Source organism: Pteropus alecto, unplaced genomic scaffold (genome assembly GCF_000325575.1).
Source record: "Pteropus alecto unplaced genomic scaffold, ASM32557v1 scaffold398, whole genome shotgun sequence".
In the NCBI taxonomy this organism is placed as follows: domain Eukaryota; kingdom Metazoa; phylum Chordata; class Mammalia; order Chiroptera; family Pteropodidae; genus Pteropus; species Pteropus alecto.
Genome location: NW_006442497.1, coordinates 5,053,651 through 5,074,751, shown reverse-complemented (window position 1 = coordinate 5,074,751; position 21,101 = coordinate 5,053,651). Strand labels below are relative to the sequence as shown.

The 21,101-nt window shown below is 34.6% G+C and overlaps 2 protein-coding genes across 3 annotated transcripts in view; one reads left to right on the top strand and one right to left on the bottom strand.

Moving 5' to 3' along the window:
- The window catches only part of CFAP52 (cilia and flagella associated protein 52), a 44,548-nt gene extending 38,030 nt beyond the window's left edge, over positions 1-6,518 (bottom strand). The window contains exon 1 of the mRNA XM_006922385.2: positions 6,401-6,518. Within this exon, the coding sequence (XP_006922447.1) occupies positions 6,401-6,470 (70 nt within the window). The 5' untranslated portion in view covers positions 6,471-6,518. The remainder of the gene's footprint in view (positions 1-6,400) is intronic.
- Positions 6,519-7,289: 771 nt separating this feature from the next.
- The window catches only part of STX8 (syntaxin 8), a 226,396-nt gene continuing 212,584 nt past the window's right edge, over positions 7,290-21,101 (top strand). Inside the window, exons 1-3 of one of the 2 annotated variants that reach the window (XM_006922384.3) lie at positions 7,290-7,452; positions 12,766-12,865; positions 17,618-17,712. In XM_006922384.3, the coding sequence (XP_006922446.1) occupies positions 7,436-7,452; positions 12,766-12,865; positions 17,618-17,712 (212 nt within the window). In that variant the 5' untranslated portion in view covers positions 7,290-7,435. The remainder of the gene's footprint in view (positions 7,453-12,765; positions 12,866-17,617; positions 17,713-21,101) is intronic. The other variant, XM_015597349.2, reaches the window with a different exon arrangement.

The following is a 21,101-nucleotide window of genomic DNA, read 5'->3' as shown; positions in this document are numbered from 1 at the left end:
TAAAGAGTCGAGAGAGGAAATTTCTGCCCCTTTTAGGCTCTCACCAAAGCCAAGAGAACCCACTCTTATCTAACTTGAGATTCTCCTTTAATAAGATATTCAGATGTTGAGTAGCCACACATGCCCACTACAATGAACATCTTTTCCTCTTTTCTCCATCATCACACTCTGTTCCCCCACCTTTGGTTCTCTCTTCTCTCTCTCTCTCTCTCTCTCACGCACACACGCATGCACGCACGCACACACACACATTTTATTTAAACTATAACAGGCTAGTATACATACTGTTTAGCAAGTTGCATTTTACTTAATATATCTTTGACATCTTTCCTTGCTATTCCATATAAATCTCTTTTTCTTAAAGATTACATAGTGTTTTTGTTGTACAAAAGACTATAATTAAAAAATAATTTATTGGAGTGAAAGTCTCATAACATAAAATTAACTTTTTGTGAGACATACAAAAATCTCAGGCCCCAGGGGAATTTAATTTAATTTATTTTATTTTATTATTTTATACCTTTAGACCTCCTTCATCCTTTTCTCCTACCCACCATCACCTGGCTCTGGCAACCACCAATCTGTTCTCTGTATCTAAGAGCCTGATTTTTTTGTTTTTTGGTTATAGATTTCACATATAAGAGAAAGATCATGCAGTATTTCTCTTTGTCTGTCTTATTTCTCTTAGCATAATGCCTTTGAGGTCTATCCATGTTGTTACAAATGGAAAGATTTTATTCCTTTTTATGGCTGAATAATATTGCATTGTATGGAATTCCATATATATATCATTATTTCTTTATTAATTTATCCATCGGTGGACACTTAGGTTGTTTCCGTATCTTGGTTTTTATAAATAATACTGCAATGAACATGGAGTGCAGATATCTTTTCAAATTAATGTTCTCATTTTCAGATAAATACTCAGAAGTGGAATTGTTGGATCTTATAATAGTTCCATTCTAAATTTTTTGAAGAATCTTCATACTGTTTTCCATAGTGGCTGCCCCAACTTACATTTCCACCAAACAGTACACAAGGGTTCCCTTTTCTCTACATTCTCTCCAACACTTGTTATTTCTTGTCTTTTTGATAATAGCCATTCTAACAGGTGTGAAGTTATATCTCATTGTGATTTTGATTTGCATTTCCCTGATGATTAATGATGTTGAACATCTTCTCATGTATCTATTGGTCATCTGTATGTCTTCTTTGAAAAAGATATCTATTCAGATCTTCTGCTCATTTTTTAATCAAATTTTTTGTGTTTTCACTATTAAATTGTATGATTTTCTAAATATATTTTGGATATTAACCTCTTATCAAACATATTATTTGCAAATATTTTCTCCCATTCAGTAAGTTGTCTTTTGATTTCGTTGATGGTTTCTTTTGCTATACAGAAGCTTATAAGTTTGATACAGTCCCACTTGTTTGTTTTTGCTATTGTTCCTTTCAGTCCTGGTGTTAGTTAAAAAAATCATCACCAAGAATCATGTCAAGGATCTTATCGCCTATGCTTTTTTCTAGGAGTTTTATGGTTTCAAGTCTTGCCTAAATCTTTAACCCATTTTGAGTTGATTTTTATGTATGGTGTAAGACAGTGGTCTAGTTTTGAATGTGGCTGTCCAGTTCTCCCAACATCATTTATTAAAGGGTCTGTCCTGTTTTCATTATATTTTCTTAGTTCCTTTGTCATAAATTAATTAACCATATATGCATGAGTATTTATCTGAGCTCTCTATTCTGTTCCATTGAACTATGTTTCTTTTTTATGCCAATACCATACTGTCCTAATGGCTATAGCTTTGGAATAAAGTTTGAAATCAGGGAGTGTGATGCCTCCAGCTTTGGTCTTCTTTCTTAAGATTGCTTTGACTTTTTGGGGTCTTTTGTGGTTCCATACAAATTTTAGTATTTTTTTTTCTATTCCTGTGAAAAATGCCATCAGAATTTTGATAGGGATTGCACTGAAACTGTAGATGGCTTTGGGTAGTATGGATGTTTTAATAATATTACTTTTCCAACTCAGGAGCATGGAATATCTTTGTGTCTTCTTCAACTTCTTTCTTTAATGTCTTAATCTCTTGTAGTTTTCAATGTACAGGTCTTTCACCACTTTGGTTAAATTTATTCCTAGGTATTTTATTCTTTTGATGCAATTGTAAATAGGATTGTTTTCTTAATTTCTCTGATAGTTTGTTATTAGTGTATAGAAATGCAACAGCTTTTTGAGTATGATTTTATATCTTGCAACACTACTGAATTCATTCATTAGTTCTAACATTTTTTTGATGGAGTCTTCAGAGTTTTTTATATATATGTCATCTGCAAACAGTGATAGTGTTAACTTCTTCCTTTCTAATTTAGATGTCTTTTATTTCTTTTCCTTGCCTAATTGCTCTGACTAGAACTTCCAATACTATGTTGAATAAAAGTGGTGAGAGTGAGCATCCTTGTCTTGCTCCTAATCTTAGAGGAAAAGCTTTCAGCTTTTCACTGTTGAGTGAGATGTTAGCTGTGGGCTTGTCATATGTGAGCTTTATTGTGTTGAAGTACATTCCCTCTATACTTGCTTTGTTGAGAGTTTTTATCATAAATGGATGTTGAATTTTGTCCAATGCTTTTTCCTGCATCTATTGAGATGATCATATGATTTTTATCCTTTATTTTGTTACTGTAGTGTATCATATTGACTGATTTTTGAGTATTGACCAAGGCTTGCATCCCTGGGATAAACTCCACTTGATCACAGTGTATGATATTAATGTATTGTTGAATTCGGTTTGCTAATATTTTTTGAGTATTTGTTTACTTATTTGGGTGAAATTCACATAACAAAATTATCCATTTTAAAGTAAACAATACAATAGCATTTTGTACATTCACAATGTTGTGCAACCACCACCTTTATCTAGTTCCAAACCATTTCCAGACTATAATTTTTTAAATCATTTTTTTAAACCAATGGACATTTGGGCTGTTTCCTCCAATATTTGGGCTCATTATACACAATACCACAGTGAATCTCATATACAATTTTTTAAAAACTAAAATAAGTGATTCGAGTTCTTTAAAGCTCAAAGATTATCCTCATTAAAAATTATAATTGATACTACAAACCATCTTTCACAAAGATTATAAAATTTTTTCTCCCAGCAATAGTAATCATTTCTTATTATTATCACCTTTTATTCATATTTCTGGCCTTGCCAATCTGAGAAGTAAAAAATTAATGTCATTATTTTAATAGCAATTTTTTAAAGCATTTTGAGCTAGTAGCTATTTATAATTCTTTACCCATTATCTATTTCAGAGCTTGACAAATATTTTCTATAAAAAGGGTCAAAAGGTATATATATTAGGCTTTGTGGACCACGACTACTTAAGTCTACTATTGTAGTTTAAAAGTAGCCATAGACAAAATATAAACAAGTGCACATGGCTGGGTTCAAATAAAACTTTATTTACCAAACCAGGAAGAAAGCCAGATTTGGCCCAAAGGCTATCATTTGCAGACTCCTGATCTCTTTTGTTATTGTTGCTGGTTTTTGTTTAAGAACTCTTTGCATATTAGGAAAATCGTCAGTTTATCTACTCAAGTTAATTGATGAATGTGGCTATTCTTGTGTCAATACCAAACTCTTAATAACTATTATAAAGTTATTAAGTTATTAATAAGCTTTATAAAATGCTTTCATAAGCAACACAACTATACTTGGTTTGCTCAAATAATAAATTCCTGTCAAAATACAATATCTAAAAGAGTAAAGTACAGTTACATATTTTATACCCTCAAGTTAAAACTCATAAACTATAATGTTACACTACAATGAATTCTAGTGTCATAATGATAAAGAGACTTTTCTTTTGCTTCTAATTTGTTTTCTGTGTAAAGGCTAAACTCAATTACTTGGTATTTAAGGCCTCCAAAATCTAATCCCAGGCTCTCTTTTCTGTGTTCTCCTGCCAGTCCCTGACACTGAAGCCACACCAAGCTTTTTGCTATTCCCCAACCACGCCTCACACTCTCCACCCTCCTGCATTCATCACCCTACTTCTCCTACCTGGAATATTCTGCCTCTCAGTCTTTACCCAGTGACTCCTACCCACCTTTAAAGACTACTTGAATTAATCCCTCTTTTACCTCACTCAAACCTAAAATAGAATATTTCTCCCAAACTTTCATAAAGCTTTACTTATTCTTTTTTGAGAGGCAGTATAGCCTTTTAAGTAAACGTTTTTCATTGAAGACAAAAATACAGAAAACTTGATAACTTTCTACCAAGTAAGCACACTCATTTAACCATAGCCCAGCTCAAGAAGTAGATTATTACCACACTTCAGACATTCCCCATGTGCCTTCTCCCAGTCTACATCCCTCCAATGGTAGTCGCTGTTGTGACTTCTATTTTTGTAAATTAACTTCCCTCATTTTAGAACTTTATATGAGTGGAATTATATAGTATGTACTCCTTCGCATCTGGCTTTTTTCATTCAAAATTATGTTTGTGAGATCTATCCATGCTGTGTGTAGCAGTAGATTATTCTTTTCCATTGTTGCACAGTAGTCTATTATATGAATATACCACAATTTATTTGTCCTTTCACTTTTGATGGACATTTGGTTATTTTAATTTTCAGCTATTTGAAATAATGCTACCTTAAATATTCCCATATTTTGGTAGTACACATTTCTGTTGATTGATATCGCATTTGGAGGATACATCAAAAGTCTTTAAGATATATTCAGAATTTATCCTAAGGAAAATGTTAGTTAAATGGGTTAGCTATGCAGATATTCTTCGTAGCATTTAAAAATAAATGTAAAAAATGAAAATTATACTAAATTCTTAAGAACAGAGCATTGTTTAAATAATTGTGGCATATCTATAGAACAGAATATTATATTAAAACTATGCCATAGAGTATATTTACTCATAAGGAAAGATTTACATGGCATAATGTTAAGTGAGAAAAAAAAAGTCTGGTTATAAGAATATATACAGCCTGAGTTCACTTTCATAAAAAACTAAAATAAAACACCATATTTGGTGTAAGCGATGTAAGTGTATATTTGAAAAGATCACACCAAAGTTAAAAGTGATACTTTGAGAAATGTGATGATGGCTGATCTTTCTTTTGGTTTCTCTGTATTTTTCTAATTTTTAAAACTCTTCTTCTTAAGTATGGCTATGGATTTATCCTTGTACTCTTAGTGAATAGCATACTACTGGTATATGATGGTTCTAAATAAATGTGTATTTGATTATATGAAAGAATATAAATTGTCACAAAACCAACAAGGTAAAAACAATTAAATTTGAGCCATTCTAAAAGGCCAAGCTAATTAGTAATTAATTGTCATGGAAGACATTGGGATATAAATTGCCATATATTTACTCTTGGATCTCTAAAAAACAACATGAATCCAGTCGCAGAGCTCTATGTTTGAGGTCACCAGTGTGGCCCTTTGTACTCACTGTAGACCACTCATTTCATTTATCAATGATTTTGTAATCAGCTCTAAAGATGGCCGATATCTCAGATGTACTAAATGTCCACTTCCTATCAGAACAGGTTAAAGTAGAATGAAAATAAAAGTTAAGAACCAAGTCTTAGAATGAACTTAAAACCTTGGTCATTGATTGTTTTGCATTCACTTTTTTACAATTTAAGAGTTTTAGGGCATCGCAATGCACTTTAAAAAGTTTGTTTTTCTAAAAGGTAATCCACGGCTTGTTTTCATCCTTCAAGAAAAAAGAAACAGCATGTTTCCCTTTAATGTTCAAAATAATAGGCAGTCACAAATAGGATTTGAGCAGAACAACCAGGTCTCCCCAGATCAAAGCATCTCTCCCCTCTAGCTCTCCCTGGCGTCCTCTTTGCCTCCTATTGTGGCCTGAAGTCCTCATCATTAGAACCTTTCGGGTTAGAGGACATTTTAAAACAGTTGCTTAAACACGCGTTCCCTTCCCCGTCCTTTCTCACTGATACATCAGCTAGTTTGTTAGAAATTAGCTGGTCTCAGGGGCCAACACAGACTCGGCAATCCAATACTTACTGAGCGGCAGGAAAGTTTTGCGGGCTGCGTGGGGCTTAGAGCTAGACAGTGCTGACTTAGTGGGAGAAGGGCTACAATCACCCTTACTTATCCGTCCATATCCTGTGAGGAGGCATTTGGTCCCTTATCTCACTCCTTGAGGTCTGAGGAGAGCAAGTGACTCTGTAAGGCCACTGGGCAGGACAGGCTGTTGGCCCCCGGTGCTTGCCTTCGGCCGAGGCTCATGCCAGGGTCCCACACTACCTCCCAGGTGCCACCCGGTACTCACTCTTCCTGTTGGAACTATACGTCCCAGGGATCCCAAACCATTCAGCCCAGACATGCTCGAAGCCTCACCATTGAAGCCTATCACAGCTTCAAGCTCCAGCTCGGCCACCTCGGTCTTGGGCGAAATTTGGTTCTCCATCACTAGGAGACTCCTCTCACTTTCCTTTCAACCTCCAGCCAGGCAGCGTCTTCTGGTCGTTATGGTAACGGACTGCGCATGCGCACCAGATCCAACACGCGCTAACCCCGCCTGCGGAGTTCAGATACCCGCTCTTGCAATTAGAGAACTTCTTTTTCCTGCTTCTCTGGAAATTTAGGGCGCACCAAATGCACAGAACGAATTCCTTCTTTCCCCACATAAAGAGTCTGTAATCTTTTGGGTAACTATATAATCATGCACCTAATAGCATTTAAAAGTTAATCAAATAGAGGATTGCTTCTGACGGGAGGACTACTATAAAATAATACATAATTGATACTTCTTCGAGTCCCTTGTTTGAAGTTGGAGGAAAAAATTTTTTAAGCGTTATTGAGATGTAACTTACACATCATAAAATTCACTTAAAGTGAGTTTTAGTAAATTTATACAATTGTGCAATTATCACTACAATCGGTTTTTGTTTTTGTTTTGTTTTAAGTAGGATAAAATTTTTAATTAACTGCTTTTGAGGCACTCCCACCTTCCTGAGAAAATGCTTAGATTTTGTTCGACAACAATTTTATTTTAATTGCACCTAGTTCGTGTCTCAGTGTGAATAGATTGCTACAACCTACTGTTCCCTGGAAAGCTTTTTTCTTTTTCTTCCTCCCTCCCTTCCTCCCTTCCTCCTTTCTTCCCTTCCTTTCCTTTCCTCCCTTCCTTCTCCTTCTCTCCTTCTCCTTCTCCTCTTCTTTCTTATTTCCTCACTCCCTCCCTACCCCCTTCCCTTCTCCCTCCCCCCACCCTCTCTCTCTCTTCATAGTTTTGACGCCCTAGTGTATATTCCCTTTGCAAACACTAGGTTCTGGTCGCGCACGGGTCGAACCGCGAAGTATGATCCGCGCAAGCCACCGTAGTCAGCTGCTGCAAGCAGGAAGTGTCCGAGAGCGGGCGGAGACTGCAGGATGGCTCCAGACCCCTGGTGAGCCCCTTGAGGCGGCCGCGCGCAGGGGTCTTTGGGGGGCTAGTCCGAGCTTCCGAGGAGCAGGCGATAGCTAAGCATTGAGGCTGAAGTCCTTTCGAGACAAGGGAACGGGTAGCAAGGACCCTAACCTCTGCCGAGGGGGACTCTGGCGCATCCTTCCAGTCTGTTTGCAGGGGTGGGCGGTGCAGGAGACCGAGTGGACCCTTGGGGAGCTGAGGACTAGTGCTTGATCCGAACAGTACTCTGGCCCTTCCTGGCTGCATCCTGCCGCTGGGATTTCCCGCCCCTCTTGGTTGTGAAACTGGCTGGTGAAGGCTTCTGTAGACTCCTGTGAAAGTTAAGCAGAAGTAACCGTTTTGTAGAATGTTTGTTCATTTGGTGAACCCCTTATTTCACAGGTGGAGAAATCGAGATTCAGAATCCGTGGCTAACAGCCAGTTAGTAACCAGTTAGTGCTAGGACCTAGACCTTGTGGGCTTTTCAGAAAACTTGTAGGAATCTGGGAGGGAAATTATACTTTTGTTTATAAGGCACTTTATCCTTGCCTGAGTCAGTATCATGAAGACTTTTTATGGCTGCAGCTACTGCAGTAAAATAGCTGATAAAGGTCATTCATCAATTAAATCTCAGGACTGAATGGTGAAAGACAAAATTTCTGATCCCAAGGAACATATTGCTATAGCATATTGGACTTGAGCCTTTTGTTTAGTAATTAAAAACATTACAGTTAAATAAAATTCTTGTTGGAGTATATGTCTTATGTTGGCATTTCTAATATAGTTTAGAATTGCTTAAGTTGCAGACAGTCTGGATATTAGGAGAATGGATTGCAAGATCAAAGTTTGCACTATTAATGTATTAGGGCCAATGGCTTAATTAACAGTAATTTTTTTCCACCTAATTTTAACAGTTGTATACATCCGAATAAAAAATGTAGAAAAGACTGAATATTTGCAGAGGAAAAAAATTAACATCTTTATCATTTCGAATAATAGCTATTATTGTTTTTTAAAAGAAATTTATTACTTTATGTAAATATGTGTATATACATACATATACATATATGTTTACAAAACGGGACATTTCTCCACATTATTAAATATTTACTGAAAGTGTTTTTTATGGTGCATAAGAGTGCATTATATGAATAACCATACTTTATTCCCCTTTTTATACCTCTTTGTAACAGAGCTTTTTTGTTTTTTTGTTTTTGTTTTTGTTTTTAACTTTTGCAAAGACTGCCCCTTTGTTCCATCTCTTATTTCTTTGGCTCACTTCTGAAAAGTGGAACTGTTGGGTCCAAGGGAATGAACATTTTTAAGGCTCTTATTACATATTTGCCCTCCACCTCCCAGAAGCTAACCCCCTCGGTATACACATAAAATAAGATATAAAATTCAGAGATAAGGGAGAGGCCCCAGGTTATCTATCTTAGGAAGCTATCTATCACATTGGACCCCCAAGCCTCTCCCACAGTTAATGTTGAAAAAACATTTATAATTTTTCCTGTTACTCTCAAATAGCTTGATATAGTGGCTTCCTCATTTGACTGTTGAAGATGAAACAATGGAGTAATTCTGCTGTTTGTTACCTTGCAAAGTTGGTTGCTGATCTGGATGGTAGAAAGGAGTATGGAATGAGACTTTGAAAAGTCTATAAAAACAAACTCAATTACAACTTGCCCTCTTGCTATTGAAAGTCTTAGGTCAATGATTCTTCACTCCTGAGTAGTGTTCTAATGTTTAAAAATAGAATATAGCAATTACTATTTTAATGGCATACAAAGCAATGGTAAGCTCACAGTTTAACAGAATTAGTGAGTGATTTTTGTCTCTGAACTGATTCTTTGAGGAAGTTAATTAGCTTTACTGCTACAGCAACTTATTTGTTGATATACTGGAAGAATTACGGTTAAACCTTAATAGTTGTATATTCTGATCGAACTTTTTTTAATATAATTTATTTTTTGCAAACTTTGTTAATATAATAAAAAGGAATTAGTGAACATTGGATTTTTTGTCTATTTTTTAAACTATTGAATAAATTTGACATGTAACATTGTATAAATTTAAGGCATTTAAACTTTTAAATCAAATTAATACATTTCACTGGATGTAAGAATTTATCTGTGGTGACACATTATACTACATACCAATAAGAAAAGTATGACATCATTATTTATTAGAATTTTTAGATTTATTTATCAGAGATTTATTAAAAATTATATATCTTTTGCAAACTTAAAATAATATAAATGAAATTGTTAAGGTATGTCTAAGGCAATGGCAATAATTACTGTCTGACTAATACTGACTGAAAGATGCCATGGATTTCAAAATATATTCTTTTTTTAAAATTTATTTTTTATTATGGTGACATCGGTTAACGAAATCCAGTAAGTTTCAAGTGTACAATTCAACACTTGAATTTTAAGTCATATATATTTTGCATTGTATGTTCACCACCCATAGTTAGATTCCTTTCGTCACCATATATTTGACCCCTTTTCCCCATCTACCTCCCCCCCTACCCCCTACCCTCTGGTAACCACTAGTCCATTGTCCATGTCCATGAGTCTCTGCTTTTAGGTTTATATTCCACATATAAGTGATACCATATAGATTTCCACTTTTTCTGTCTGTCTTATTTTGCTTAGCATGATTATCTCAAGATCCATGTCACAAATGGCAGTATTTCATCTCTTCTTATGGCTGAGTAATATTTCATTGTATATATGTGCCACAGCTTCTTTAGCCAGTCATCTATCGTAGAATACTTCAGTAGCTTCCATGTCCTGGCCACTGTGAATAATGCTGCTATGAACATCAGTGTGCAAATATATTTTCGGATATGTGTTTTCAAGTTTTTGGGGTAAATACCCAGCAAAGGGATTGCTGGATCATATGATAGATCAATTCTTAGTTTTTTGAGGAACCTCCATACAGTTTTCCATAGCGGCTGTACCAATTTGCAGTCCCGCCAGCAGTGTGTGAATGTTCCTTTTTCTCTGCATCCTCTCCAGCATTTGTTATTACTTGTCCTGTTGATAACAGCTATTCTAACAGGTGTGAGATGGTATCTCATTGTGGTTTTGATTAGCATTTCCCTAATAGCAATGTTGAGCATCGTTTCATATGTTTTTTGGCCATTCGTATGTCTTCTTGGAAGAAGTGTCTGTTCAGGTCCTCTGTCCATTTTTAAATTGGATTTTTGTTGTTATTGAGTTGTACGAATTTTTTTAATATATTTTGGATATTAGGCCCTTATATTTGCAAGGCGGTGCTTGCGATTTTCCCATTCAGATGGTTGTCTCTTTACTTTGTTGACAGTTTCTTTTGCGGTGCAGAAGCTTTTTAGTTTGATGTAGTCCCATTCATTTATTTTTGCTTTTACTTCCCTTGCCTTTGAGGTCAAATTCATAAAATCCTCTTTAAGTCCAAGGGCCATGAGTTTAGTCCCTATGTTTTCTTCTGTGCAATTTATTGTTTCAGGTCTTATATTCAGGTCCTTAATCCATTTTGAGTTACTTTTGGTGTGTGGTGATAGACAACAGCCTAGTTTCATTCTTTTGCAGGTGGCTTTCCAGTTTTCCCAGCACTATTTATTGAAGAGGCTTTCCTTTCTCCACTGTATGTTTTTGGCTTTTTTTGTCGGAAATTATTTGCTCATATAAACATGGGTTCACTTCTGGACTCTTGATTCTGTTTCACTGGTCTTTATGTCTTTTTCTGCCAATACCATGCCGTTTTGATTATTGTCATTTTGTAATATAATTTGTGTCTATTTACTTTTTAAAAATGTTATTATAGAAGGAAAAAAATACACAAAGCGGGATAGTATGATGAGCCCCTTTATACTCATCACCTAGTTTCTGGAATTATCAGTATTTTGCCATTCTTATTTAATTTCTGTTCTCTACATCTCTTTTTTCTGAGTGTATTTTAATGTAAATCTTATACATATATCAATTTATGCATTTCTTATTTTTGTATTAGAACAAGGCCCAGTTTGTAGTCTGGAAAGTTCTTTCAATTCTCTTCTTTCCAGTCTCTGTCATGGCATCACTTAGGCCTAAAAACTCTAATCATCTACTTTTTCTTCACTCCTTATATCAGATTATTCACTAATCTTCTTTGTTTTTTTCCTTTTAAATCTCTTTTATGCTATTTCTACCATAGTCTAATCTTTTATAACTTTATGCCTTGCAGATAGTAAATACTGGTATTTGGTTATATAACTGAATAGCTGGAGAAGTCTTCTGCTGGTCTGCCACTCTTCTCTCCTTCCTAACTATTTATGTAAATGAGGTTCAGGTTAATTTTCCTAACTAGTGCTTGAGGCACTTGGATGCTGGATACCATGATGAGGTTGCTTGTTACTGCTAGGCCAGTGATTCCCAAACTTTGCTATAGATTGGAACCACCTAGGGAGTTTTTATACTTGCCCAAGTCAAACCCAACATTGATTTAATCAGAATGCTTTCGGATTATGAACCAGGAATTGGGTGGGGGAGGGTTATATTTTTAAGGTTCCCCAGTTATTTGAATATGTAGCAAAGTTTCAGAACCACTCTTCTTTATGGCTAAAATGAGAACATGAGGATTAGAGGCAAGGACCTCTTCAGGGTCTGACTTTATGTATAAAAGTAGCCTCTACAGCTCTGAAATTCTTACAAATCTAATTTGATTAGTCTGGTGTTCAAGGTTCTTCAGAAACTAGCTTCTACTATTTTAAACTTAATCCTCCTCCCTAGGGCTACCACTCTGCCTAACATGCCAGGCACATTTTGTTCCTTTCATCTTTGCTTGCTCCTTGTGCCTTTTGCCCCATCTAGAATGTGCTCTTCCTTTCTGTCAGAATGAGAGACTTGCTTTGACTCAGTGCTTCAGCCCAAGAAGTAACCTCTTGGCCTAGCCCTATCAAGTCTGAGTGCCTGAACCAACAGTAACTTCTCTTACTTCAGAACACCAGAAATACTTACCAGTTATACCCCACATTTGGTGAGAGGTGTATTGTTCCTTACTATTGATTTTCATATGTGTGGTCTGGAACCATAGAGCTAGGCCTAAGCTCCTCTTTTATAAATGACAGTTTGGTGGAGAATGAGAGGAAACGTGGCACAGCTGGGACCAGGACCCAATTTCCTTATAAGCCAACCTCCTATTTTCTTAATTATATCTTGTCTTATATTACCTGCTATTTTTTCATATACCTGAATGTAAATATATATATTCATATATATAAAAATATTAAATGCAGAAATTTTTTTAAGGAAATAAACATATTTCTCCCTTTATGACTTTGATACAGGTTTTCTACATATGATTCTACTTGCCAAATTGCACAAGAGATTGCTGAGAAAATTCAACAACGAAATCAGTATGAAAGAAATGGTGAAAATACAACCAAGGTAAGACCAGGAGAGGATTAGTACCTGAAATGATTTGTTTGAGCTTTGAGGTCTGAAAGCCCTCCAATTTCTGAGGCGAAGTGTGTGTGTGTGTGTGTGTGTGTGTGTGTGTGTGTGTGTGTGTGAGATAACTTATATGCTTATATATGTTGCATTGACATTACAACCAAACGGTTAATAAGTTAATCACTGAGATTAAATGAAGCATGATATCTCTTTAATTTCTTCTGTTTTATCTTAAAAGGTTCTGACAACTTTAGTATAGTTCTAAGGTTGGTACACTTTCCCCCCAAATAGTGAATCTTATAGGCTTTGCAGGATCAGAGGCAATGTCCTCACTTCTTTGAGTATACATTCTCACTGAAAGTCTTTTTTATGCATTACATTTAAAAATGTAAAAATTGATTCTTTGTTTCTGTGTCTTATGCTATCCTTTGTTCCTGTTTATAATCATTTTTCAGGTTGACTTCCTCCCCCCACCTCACCTCGTTGAATTAATTTTAAATATGTAAAACACATTGTTAAAAAGTCAGAATTATATACAAAGATACACTCAAATCTTGTTCCCAACTCACGCTTTCCCACCCCTTCTTCACTTTTTATAGGTAACCATTTTTATTAATTTTTGGTTTATTCCTGTATTACTTTCGGCAGAAATAAGCATCTACATATATATATAGATATTTTATTTCTCTTTTAAACAAAAAAAATGTTCTTTTGTTTCTTGCTTTTTAAAATTTACTATATCTTAGAAATCTCTATTCTTTAGGGCTGTGTAGTATTCTAGTGTATAGATGTACCATAGTTCATTTAATCTGTCTCCTAAGGATGGGCATTTAGATTGTTTCCAGTCTTTCGCTGTTATGAATAATGCTACATTATGTAGCTTTGTGAGTTTTTTTCCCCCCTTTGTATTTGTGGGAGTGTCTTTTAAAGGTGAATTCTCAGAACTAGGGCATATGTAATTTTTTTATTTGTTGCCAAAATCTCTGTAGGGGTTGTCACCTTTGACATCCCTACCAGCAGTGCATGAGAGTTTCTGTTTCTTCACAGGCTGGCCAACAGGGTGTTGTCAGTCTTCTGAATTGTTGCCAGTCTAATTAGTGAGATATATTTCAATGTAGTTTTAAATTTGCATTTTTGGTATTATGAATCAAATAAAGTTATGTTTTCACATGCTTAAAGCACTATTTATATATGTTTTCTGTGAACTGACTTCTTGTCATTTTCCCACTTTTCTATTGGATTGTTGGTCTGTTTTAGTCTGTAAGAGCTCCTTATACATTAGGGAGATTAGCTCTTTGTGATATAGTGTAATTATTTTCTCTTTTATTATTTGTTGTTTGACTATACTTATGATATCTTCTGTCATGTAAAAGTTTCATTTAAATGAAGTTAACTATCAATTTTTAATTGCTTCTGTTTTCACTCATAGCTTTTGTGTTTGCAGGTTATAAAGGAATTTATTCCTGTTTTCTTCTAGTAAATGTATGGTTTCATTTTTTACAGTTAGCTCTTTGTTCCATTTAACCAGTATCATCTTCTTGAGCAGTTAGATTATTTCTAATTATACATGAGTTTTCAGTGTGACTAGATTATGGCCCAGGGTAGAGTAAATTCCTCAACTAGGCTTTCTGGATTTAGATTGTATAAAATTTTAAGCTTTTTGACATATATACGTTACAGAATTTTATTTCCATACCATTTCTGATTATCTTTTAAAAATCTTTCTTACTCTGTTAGATGAAAGTATGCAATAGTTTATTGTATGGTTTTATTACTTATGCCATTGAGCATCTTTTTGTATATTTATTGGATATTTATATTTCTTCCTTTATGAAATAACTGTGTATGCATAAGTCCCTAACCTAATCTATCTCATAATTTCAAAGTGTTTTTTATATATGTTAACTATATTAAGTCTCGATCTGGCATATGTGGTACAAATATTTTTCTATTAATTTGGCTTTTGATTTAATAAATGATGTTTTTTAAAAACACGTATTTGTTTTTAAATTTTATTTGAAATTACTAATATTTTTATTTGTAGTCTTTTCTTATAGGGGAAGGGGAGATAATGCTTAGAAAGGCCTTTTACATCCAGAGATTATATAAATATTTTACCTAATTATCTAAATTTCCTTTAAATTTTCTTCTGTTTATAGGTATTTATAGGTATTTATAATATTTGAAGTTTATTTTGGTGTACTGTAGGCATCTATTTTTTTTGCTCCCATTTACTAAATTCTTAATTCCCTTCCCCTTACAGGATATGAAATATTCCATATTTCATTCATTGTTTCTGGACTCTCTGTTCTATTGCATTAATGAAGCTGTTGGTAATTGCTACCATCATACTCTTGTAGTTTTTATAAACATTTAATATATGATTGTTTAAGGCCCCCTTTATTATACCTATTCGTGATTTTTCTATACTTTCCTTAATTTATCCTTCTTTTAGAGTGATCTTTCATAGCTTCATTAAAAAGAATTTTGTACTGTGCTTCAATTACCTCCTCTCCAATAAAAGAACTCCAAATTGAATTTTGAATCCATATTTATAGATTAAATTGGAGAGCATAAGCATTAAATTGGAGAATGTTTACTTGTACTCATTTCTTCAGCAAGCAGTATTTTCTGCAGTTACTATATGCCAGGTACTGCGCTAGATACTTTTTAGATTTTATTGATATTTTAATGATATTTAAAAAAAATAATTTAAAAAATTCTCTCTATTACTGAATTTAGGAATGCCCTTGATTTTTTCATTTTATGATTGATTAGCATACCAAATTCTTTTCTTGTTTCTAGTAACCTTTCAGTTGATTTTCTTAACTTTCCTAAATAGACTATTATTAATCTGCAAATCATGATAATTTCATCTCCTTTCAAATCTTTATTTATTTCTGTAACTTGTCTTATTGCACTGGTTACAACTTCCAGACCAAATTTAAATAATAATATAGTTAAAGCGGTAGTGTTCCATTCATAGTTTTCTTTCTTTGTTTTGTTTTTAATTAATTTCTCCCTTGCTGTATTAATCAAATGTTTATTCTGTTTTTAATCATTAACACTATTAGCTTTATTATTAGATTTTCTAACATCAAACTGTTCTTAAATTTCTGGGATAAATTCTACTTGGTGATAGTATATTGTCATTTTTTATGTAATTCTGAATTGCTTCGCTAATGTTTTTAAAAGACTTTTACATTTATAATGCTTGAGAAATCGGCTTATGTTTTCCTCTTTTCTATTGTCTCTGTCAGTGCTTGTTACCAGTGTGTGTTAGCTTAAAATATGAGTTAGGCATTCCTTCTTTTTTCTGTGCTTTGGACAGATTCTGTTAAATTATGATAACAGACATTTTTTCATGATTATAGAGGTAATTATTTTCTTATAATTATTGAGAAATCTCACTACTTAGAGTCACCAAATACATCAGAATACATTTTGATATATTTAGTTCTTGGATTATTTTTTCTTTGTGTGGGTAACATTTTATTTTATGACTTGATTTTTTTCTTTTAATAAGTCATGATGAATATCTTTCTATGTTAACAAATTTAGATTTTAGTCATACTTTTTAATGGCTATATTCTCTTTCATCTCTTGAATATTTTTGGTTTTTAATTTTGTAGACCCTTCTTAGGCCTGTGTGTGTGTGTGTGTGTGTGTGTGTGTGTGTGTGTGTCTGTGTGTGTTGTGCTTTTTTTGTTTGTTTAGCTCTTCTTGATTGAGTTAAAATCCACTCTCCTTGGCGTTTCCCTGTTAACATTGTGGGTGGTTTTTCTGTGGTTCCCAAGGGTATTAGAATAGTTAAAGTTAGACTTTTCTTGGCTGCTGACACCTTTGAGGGTTGCTTGATGTGTGTAGCCCTTGGCCAGCCTCTGGTGTTCTGCTGTTTTTTCTTTAGTGTGACCCTGTTAATCTAAGGAGGGAGCCCCTGCTTCCACTATAGTTGTAAAATTGCTACTTTTAACAGGTTAGCAAATGAAACCTGTGATAGTATATGTTTTCAAACATATCTCTGATTTCATCCATGGTCGACTATGTTTAATTTAATGGGCAATTTTATTTTTCATATTTCTAAGTTCCTGAGAGGCTCTCTTCCCACCCCTCCTCCATCCTGTAAGGTAGCACTTAGAGTCACAAACAGAAATTTCCTCTGGGTTTCTAGAATGATTGGAAAAAATTTACACAGTCCTGGAAAAAGAGTCACGTATGGTTAACATTCCTCTTGTATAAAAAGAACACACTAGTATAAAACTTTTAAATGAGTTTTAAGTATACCAGTGTGTTTAGAGAAGACTGGCCAGGATGGCAATGGGACTTGACATCTTGTCATGTGAACCAGAGTTGAGTATATCATGGGATTTTCATGGGTGAATGAAGACTGGGGAACACAATTTCCTGTGCGGCTCCAAATGGGATTAGAGGATAGATGCTCAGGGGATAGAATTCATCAGATTGTGAGGGCAGAGTGTCAATTTCCAGTCACTGTCAACATTCAGGTATGTATGGACTGGCTTACCATCTGGTCAAGTAGTACAGTGGGTGCCAGCATTATGTGGGTGGCTGGACCTGGCCAAGGTTAAGATTCCTCTGACCCTGAGGTTGTCAGTGGGAGGCTAAGCATCTCTTCCAGCCCTTTCTTGATCAAGTCATAGTATGTAAAGCAGCATTTACATGATATTTTTAATAGATTCTATACCTCTGGACTAGCATACTTAGGATGTGTTCTTTTCTTTTCAGCTTACCGTGACAATCAGAGCTTTGTTGCAGAATCTGAAGGAAAAGATCGCCCTTTTGAAGGACTTATTGCTAAGAGCTGTGTCAACACATCAGATGTATCCATGTAAACATTTCCACCTCTTTTCTAGAGTGGGAGGAAAAACAATCTTATTTTAAGAAAGGAAGGAATCTGGGCCACCCAAATTTTCCACAGCTTGAGGAAGACCTGGTTTCCAAAATATTGCCCATAATCTTGATTTCTATTTTAAGTGTCTTACATGTTTTACAGTGAATATGCTGGCAAAGCAAGACATACTGAAGGAATTAACTTATTTGTGTGCAACCTTTACAGTGCAGGAAGCTAATGCTTTCTGTCAGTGCTATATTTACATAGAGCCTTGCTCTGCCACCTGTCTAGACAGCCTTGAAGATGGTTAGTCACTGCTCCAACAGGAAGACTTCCATGATCATCCTGAGCTGTGATTCTGCTTCTGGAGTTTCCAGAGTTTTGGATGATCCATTTTCTTTTTCAAGAGGCCAATAGTAGAAACTATACATCTTTTTTCTTTTTTTCCTGTTAATGTATATTATTAAGATGTGACTTGTTTGCCTTATTATTCTTCCATAGGATACAGACACTGCCTCTGGTTTGGGAGTTTTTTTTTTTGTGGGAGAACACTTGCTTGAAGCAAGTCGTGCCATCATCTCAACCTTCCACCAATATTGTAAATATCAAAACTTTTTTTTTAGAAATTCATAATCTGATCAGTTTAGCAAAATACATGTGGTCTGTTGTCTAAAGGAATTCTTTAAACCTGAGTTTATATTGGTTTGAAAACTGACCTCAAACTGGTCTTCTTTCATCATTTATTTAAATTGTCAGTAGTTCATACCAAAAACCCAAATTTTAGTGTCTCAAGAAATAGTTGTTACTGCCTAATTTTAAATATGGGAAAATGTAGGAATGAAGCTTTTTAGATAAAACAATAGAAAATATTTTAAAAATATATATTTCTCCAGTTATGTCACCAGGGAGGTTCATTTAGATTAGTCATATGATTTCCCAAATAGTCACTTCTTAACCCACTAAGGTTTCAAATAAAAGTTTAATTTAAGTAAACAATCAAGACCTTATTTTTAACATAATTGGAATATTCCAATATTTAGTTTGTAACTTTACTCTTCATCTGGTATCATTTATAACTGCACAGTTAGTCTATTACATAAAGAGTTTTTATCAGAATCAACAAGTCTCAACATAGAGACCTCAAATAGTTTCAGATTGATAGGGTTATTTTTTCCACTTTCAGTACTAAGTATTAGGAAATTGGCACATGAGGTCAAGGTATGCAAACTCATTTTATTGTTACCTAAAACAAATATTGGAAAGCTAACAATATCATCACACGATGCAATATGAACAACTGTGTATTTGCTAACTTCCATTGAGGTAGCTGATTATTATTCATCTTATACTTATGTGCTAAATCTATAGTGCAAGAAAGATACAAATTAAGAACTTTTACTTTTTTCTATTGATAATTTCTGGTTATTAATTATAGAGAGTCCTAAGTATGCCACAGTAATAATTGACTTTGTTCTTCTACATGCTTGCAGTTTAAAATATTTTTAAAATCTCCGACTTTGGTTTTGTGGTGATCTCAGAATTTGCTGAATTAAGCACTAGGCATTCTAAAATACCAAACAGTTATTAAATATATTATGAAAATATTTAAGGGCCTTAATGTAGATAATTTAGAATTTCCTAGGAGAAAGCAAAAACTCAACTGGAATAAAACAGCTTTCTTTCAAATCCTATGTAGTTTTTCAAACAACTAGAACTGCAACCAGTACTAAGGGTGAAATTCAGATAATCCACCCCATGGGGGCACTCCAACCCTCTGTATTTTCAAGGAGTCCATTTCTTAGAATGGAAAGGAAGAGTAGTTTCTTTGTTATAAAGCCCCCTATTTAATTCTCTTTCTGTTCCCCACCTCTTCCCTTTCCATGATCTTCCTTTTCCCAAATATTTTAAATAATTCTATGGCAGTTATCCTCTGTTTTTAAGATAAATCAGATAGCAACCTGTTAGTCCTAATAACCTCATATTGTTTGTTTTGGTGATTCCTTCCCTTCCTTACAAAAAGGTATTGAGGCCAGGTCAAACCTTGCACCCCAAGTCATAGTTTGAGTTGGAAAGAGAATCCAGCATTACAGCAGAGGAGAGTTTTACACTGAGGAGAGGAATCTTTGACAGCCTAAGTAAATTGCCCCGAACCCACAGCTGGGAAATGGAAGAGCTAGAATTCATATGCAGGACTGTTTGGCCCCAAAAGCTGAGTTCTACTTCAGTAAAAATAATACAGTCAATTGTCACCTGGCATGTCTTCAACTAGAATCCCCTATTAATTGGCATGCTGCTTTAGTGCCAAGATAAATCCTGTTTATAGTGCAGGTCCCCAAGACCCTTCTTAATCATCAGAAAGATTAAACAGTGTTCACTGTGGTTTATTAGATATACTTTATGATGTTGTAATTCTTAGAAAAAATTTTGGTCATAAATCACCAATAGAGTGATTTTTTAATTCTTTTTATGAGGCGTAATTAATGTTGGGTGACTTTTTTAATGTGACTGTTTGAATACCACATTTCCTTACTGTGTCGGGTAGTTGAGAGTTTATGGTACTTTACTGAGTAAATTTATGCCTTTCTGCATTTGTGAAGCTTTCCAAAGAACACTAGGAGTTGCCAGAAAGATAAGTCCTCTGAAAATACTAAATTCGTGGATTTTAGGCACAAGATGTTATTGCTCTTTCCTGAAAAAGTATTTTTCTCCTGGCAAGAGTAAATGTGAAATTAAAGTGAAGGTCTGTGCTTTTGAATCGGTTAGTTTGCAATTCATAAACCAAAGTCTTGCAGCCAGAGAATTTAAAACTGCTGGAAAACATTAACTTCTGTTCACAGTTCTTTGAGATAGAAATCATAATTGCCTCACTAGTCGAGAAAAGGTGTGTACTACAGGAGACTGCATGTGAAATTTCAGGTACTACTAAGTTATTTGTAGGGTCGGCTTTTCATGAAGCTCGGGTTTTCAAAGGCATCATCTTTGCTATTAAAAGAGAATTTTACAAATCTCTTTACAAAGGGATTGGTGTCTTAGGAGAAATTCTGTAAAAATCTATAAATAACTTTTCTACCTTGTATTTTTGAGAGAAAAGATAGGTAGATGGAGAGGTAGTGGATAGATAGATGCAGTAATCACCTTATAACAAATCCGAATAAATGTCTGTGTGGAGAGGCTAATGTAATAGATTTTAGTGATAGTCCCCAGTGGTTTCAGTGAAGGCAAAATGGTTCTCAAACACTGCACTTGTCCATGACAGTCTTTACTGGTAGCTGGTAATGTAGAGAAGGACAAGATAGTGTTTATGTCAGCAGAAATTTTCTGATTTATAGTCTGTTATGTGGTTCTTTCTAGTTTTTGGTGTTAACATCTTTTTTTTTT